The sequence below is a fragment of the Gavialis gangeticus genome, unplaced genomic scaffold (assembly GCF_001723915.1).
Source record: "Gavialis gangeticus isolate Ggan-Ray unplaced genomic scaffold, GavGan_comp1, whole genome shotgun sequence".
Classification (NCBI taxonomy): Eukaryota; Metazoa; Chordata; order Crocodylia; family Gavialidae; genus Gavialis; species Gavialis gangeticus.
Window position 1 is genome coordinate 15,035,581 of NW_017729028.1, and position 5,229 is coordinate 15,040,809.

Below are 5,229 nucleotides of genomic sequence, written 5' to 3' on the forward strand. Positions count from 1 at the left end.
TCCCTTCCGACCCTAGAAACTATGAAACTATGAAAAGAAAGAGTGTAAAAGGAAGTTGTTGTGGTTAAGCATTTCCTGTATTTTGTTAATGTAGTCTGCCATAGCTTAAAGCCAACTTCATTAGCGATGGCGCAGCTAAAATTAATCATGTAAGGAAAACGCAAAGGCTTGTACTGCTATTGGTTAGTCATATAAGGGAAATTTATAGTATAGAACTATAATTGGCTGCAAGCCAACAGCTAGCTCAAAAAAATCTGTAAATTTGCTGGTGCATCCAGAAATCAGCTGAAGGAAAGTGTCATGGTAAAAGAAGCTATCATTGAGAGAGACAAACCACAGACCTCCTCTTTCAGCGGAGCGGTGGTTCCTGAGAAGCTCAAAGACTGAATACTAGGGTCCTTCCTGGTACTCCTTTGAACAGCGTAGATTGGGGACACCTGAATTCGCTGGATTTCGAGAGACTTGTCATATACCAGGCATAAAAGGGGACTGCCAATAAGTTGCTGACTCAGAGATTTACTTTCTGTCTTTGTTGTGTTGTTAAGCTTTGCATAATTACGTGTTTGTTAGATCAATAAACCTTTCGTACCTTTTCACCCCGACCACTCTCTCAATTCCGAACCAACCCACTGCAGGCAGCTGGAAAGGGGGGATGTGTGTGTGTACGTGTGTGCGCGCACACACAAGCAGAAACAATAAAAACAATGCATTTACAAGAACACCTACTGTTCTTACCTGCATAGCATAATTATCAATCTCCTGTGCCCTGTTCAAATACCAGTCAGTAACCAGGTCTATTGGGAGCTCAGTAGTCCTGTACTTTAGTAACTTAGGTTCGGCTTCATACAAGAATTCACCTTCATCTTGAAGAGCCGGTTCAACAATCAACCTGAGAAAAGTGCAAGTTACTAACTGACATCAACCACAGCCAAATGCATTTATACAAAAGGTTGAAAAGAACCAAGTCTTGGTGGCAATAAACCTCTGTATTTGTGAGGGAAAGAAAAAAAAAAAACAAAACAGTAATAAACTTTCACACATTGACAAATTTGAGTAAGAAGCCATCTTTAAATAAAAACGTCTCTCCATGAATGTAGTACATACCAAAACTTTACTCAGAAAGAACTCTCTCTATTGCCCTTTTGGCATGGGGGGGAGGGAGAAGAAATCAATAAATGAATAAAATGAGTTGAACCGTTATGTTGATACAATGACAATAAGACTGAGAACCGCACGTGGAAGAAATTCAACATCCCCATAGCAACTGCTTGCACAACTGCATTCCAACAGGATTTCCACTACAGGATGACACAGAATACAAAGTAATAATGTAACACATGACAGTGGCTCATCCTAGTTTGAGTAAACAGGGCAATTTAAATTCCAAAAACATACCAGATATGCTTCAAAATCCTTGTGCACAGGGAAGAATAAATACTGTTGAGTCCCTGAACTCAGAAGTCTTCAACTTTTATGAAATTAATGTATGAAAACTTCTATTTTAACATAGTATTTGTTGCTGTTGATAATCTTTTTGTTACATAAATCTTTTAAATATTACTGCATGCATCTACAAATTTAGGCATAACAATATAGTTATTAATTTCATCAACTCCGCATGTTCAGCCTCAATAAGATACCGTTCAGCTTGTACATACACATGCACACACTTCCTCCCTCTACTTACTTGCACTGTGGTTTTTCACACCAGTCCTCTTCCCGATGCTTCCGTTCATTCCAAGGAACAATCATCAATGTCTTCTGTCTATAACTGTTACAAAAATCAGTGGACATTTTACATAAGCATTTTCAAAAATATGCATTAACAAAGCATTCTGTTAAATTGTGCAGTATGGATAATTATTTTAATTCACTTTATATCAGATATCGCTGACTCACAAACAGCAAAATCAACCTGTTCAGGTATTTCTTTTCATGAATTGGGGCCACAAGGCCATGAGTAATTTTACTTGCCTGTGTTTATTTATAAAAATAATCCATATGCTACTTACTGACCTTTTGGGGAGCTACTACAGTGGAAACATTTTGTTCATTTTATTTTTTGACAATTTAATACCTTGGCATTTTTTATTTACCAATCAGTTAGAAATCCATATGGTCTGAGTTCTCTCTGCTTGCACAGTAAAATACATTTTACTTAATAACCTATCACACAAGCTTTGAATAGATAGAAAAAAGAAAGAATGCAATGAGATCTACAGACAGGTTTTTTGTTCTAAAAAAACATTGTTCTTTAACTTGAGCACAAATCCCTGTATTGAACTGAGAACAAGATATAACCCTGCTGCACTGGTTTTCTCAATTAAGTTAGGCATGGCTTTCTGACTATGAAAATACATGGTGAAATATTTTCTGAATGCTGCAGTAAAAGCCTGAAGTTGAAATGTGTGTTTCCTGTTTAAAATACAGATTAAGAATAACAAGAGTTATTACTAAAACGATTAGTTACAGCTTTTACCCTTCATGTCCACAACGTACTAGGTGTTTAAGCGTCATAAAAAAAATCCAGAAAATCTTGTTAAGTCAAACTGATCAAAAGCTACAAAAATCTGTTTCTATAAACCACAGAAAGAAAGCAAAAAAAAAATATGCACATGGGCACAGCTTTAAAGCTTAAGTGCACTGAAGCAGTAAACTACATGAAGCCTTATTCATTTTAGCATGACCCCATAATATCAATGCCTGTATTACAGGCATGACCTCTATATTACAAATTAACAGCTAATATAATCTTTTCATCCCTCTGAGAACAGCCACAGTGTAACCAGTAGCAACAGATATTTATGAATCCGTCCCCCAGCAGCTTAGAAAACGTAATGTTTTGTCCTAGACACCAGTCGATGCTAAAAACATAAATATGAATCAATGTGATGAAAGGTAGCCCACAATTAAATTAACTCCATCACAGTTAGCTATAACCTTTAAGTGTATTAAGTGAGGTACACTGGCACAACCTTCCCCTGAGAGGCATGCACTTCTACAACATGGCAAGCTCTCTCTCTTCCCCAGGACAGATGCTTCAATGGCAACACTATTAACACAAAAAACAGGATTATTGCAGCCACCCAAATAATTGGGGAATGTCAACAACAAGGTCCACGTCATGGAAATCAAGAGAAAGGAATGCTTATTATATACATGAAAAGCCAGTAATCTCATAGTTACAGAGAAGAAGGCAGAGTTAAAACTTGGGTCCCGTTCCGCATTGAATGATTTCAAGCAAATCACAATCTCTATGCTTCCATTTTCTAATCTAAAAATTCATACTGCCTCCCACTATTTTTTGTTAATCAAACCCTGACAAGTACTGGTGTTGTCAAAAGTGTTTATAACAACTAGTTTCCATGATAATGCCAAGCAAGGTTGCCATTTCTCTCTCACTTCAAATTTAGTATTCACCTCGCATTGCATTCAACTGCCAATAAGTACTTTGCATCAATCCTTGCATCAGCAGCTTTGAAACTTGGAAATAAATCCCTTGCTCTATTTCCACAGATATGAAGTTATCCTATTTATTTCAGATTTATGGTAGCTTGCTACAAGAGTCCTCAGATGATTTAGCCCCTTCAATTCTGAACCCCAAATTAGGATCATAGAAAAGTACAGATGGAAAGGACCTCACAAAGTCACTTAATCCAGGCCCCGGCTCAATGCAGAAGCATCCTTGACTAAATCGTCCCAGTCAAATGTCTGTCCAACCAGCCCTTGAAAACTTCCAGGACTGGAGATTCCACTTCTCTCTATAGCCTGTTGCAATGCTTGGCCACTCATAGACAGGGAAAGTTCTTCCTAATCTCCAAACAAAATTTCCCCAGCTGAATATTGAGGTCATTGCTGTTAGCCTTATCCCCAACAGCCATAAAAAAACCCTATCCTCACCCTCTCTATAATCACCCTTCAGGTATTTGAAGAGTGTATTAAATGCCGCCTCAGTATTTTCTCCTCCAGACTAAATAACCTGAGCTCTTTCAGCCTTTCCTCATAAGTTTTGCCTCCCAGGCTCCTAATCCTTTTTGATGCTCTGTGCTAGGCTCTATTAAAACTGTCCACATCCTTCTTGAATGTGGGGACCAAAACTAGCCACCGTACTCCAGGTGAGGTCTAACCAGTCCAGAACAGACCAGAAAAAACACTTTTCTTGATTGAAAGTGACACGCTTTTTAAAACAACCCAGGATGCTATCAGCTTTTTTTTGCAACAAGAGCATACTATTTCCTCATATTCAGCTTATAGTGTATTATGACTCCCAGGGGCATCTCTCCAGTAACAGAGCCTAGCCACTCATTCCCCAGTCTGTATTTGCGCATTTGTATTTTGTCCTAAGTTCAATGCTTTGCACTTGTCTTTGTTGAATCTGATCTGATTGACTGTGGACCAGTTCAAGTCAATCTGAATCCTAGCTCTACTCTCTGCAGAAGAGGTGCACCCATACGTTGGTCCGAAATCGGATCAGCACCAATATAAAGAAAATTGGTTGCATCAAAAATCACCCTGATATGGCCCATAATGTGGTCGATAAATGGCAAGTGCGTGAGTGCAGCCGCAACGCAGCACATAGGTGGCAAGGAGTGCAGCCTGGCAACTTGGAGAGCTGTGGGCAGCTGGCAGATCAGTTGTGGTGGACAGGGAAGGGGAGGGAAGGAGCACGGCCGGGGGGGGTGGGGAGGGCAGATCAAGTCTCCCATGATGAGGGAGGGAGTGGGGCTGGGGTAGTAGTGCCCAGCAGGGGCAGAACATGAGACAGAGCCATGGCTTGCCCTGAGAGAGTGGGAGTGGGGGTGAGGTTCCTGCTGCTGCTGCACACTGCCCAGGAGGGCATGGGGTGGGGGAAAGGACATGTGCCCAGATCTGCACGAGGTGGAGCAGGGTGGGCTGGGGCCAGGGCTGCGCTGGGCTCTTCCCACTGTGGGGGGCTGAGCCGGGCTGTGCTTGGGGCGGGCGGCGCTGGCAAGGAGAGTTGGGAGGAGCTACAGCAAATGTTGGGATGGCTGAAGCCCCTGCCCCCAAGCCTTCTTTCAGCACCGCCACCGCCCACCCTGAGCACATCCCAGCCTAGTCACCACCGGGAAAAGCCTAGCGCAGCCTCAGACCCAGCCCAAGCCTCCGCCCGCAGTGACAGCCACCTCATGCAGATCTGAGGGCACACGTTCCCCCCCTCCCCCCCACCATGCCCTCCTAGGGTGTGTGCAGCAGCAGGAGCCACCCCCC

At 41.8% G+C, this 5,229-nt stretch overlaps 1 protein-coding gene across 1 annotated transcript in view; it reads right to left on the bottom strand.

The window, feature by feature from the left end:
• NBAS (neuroblastoma amplified sequence) overlaps positions 1-5,229 on the bottom strand; it is a 457,208-nt gene that overhangs the window by 332,089 nt on the left and 119,890 nt on the right. Inside the window, exons 22-23 of the mRNA XM_019520763.1 lie at positions 1,688-1,771; positions 736-889 (exon numbers count right to left, since the gene is read on the bottom strand). Coding sequence (XP_019376308.1) covers positions 736-889; positions 1,688-1,771 — 238 coding nt within the window. The remainder of the gene's footprint in view (positions 1-735; positions 890-1,687; positions 1,772-5,229) is intronic.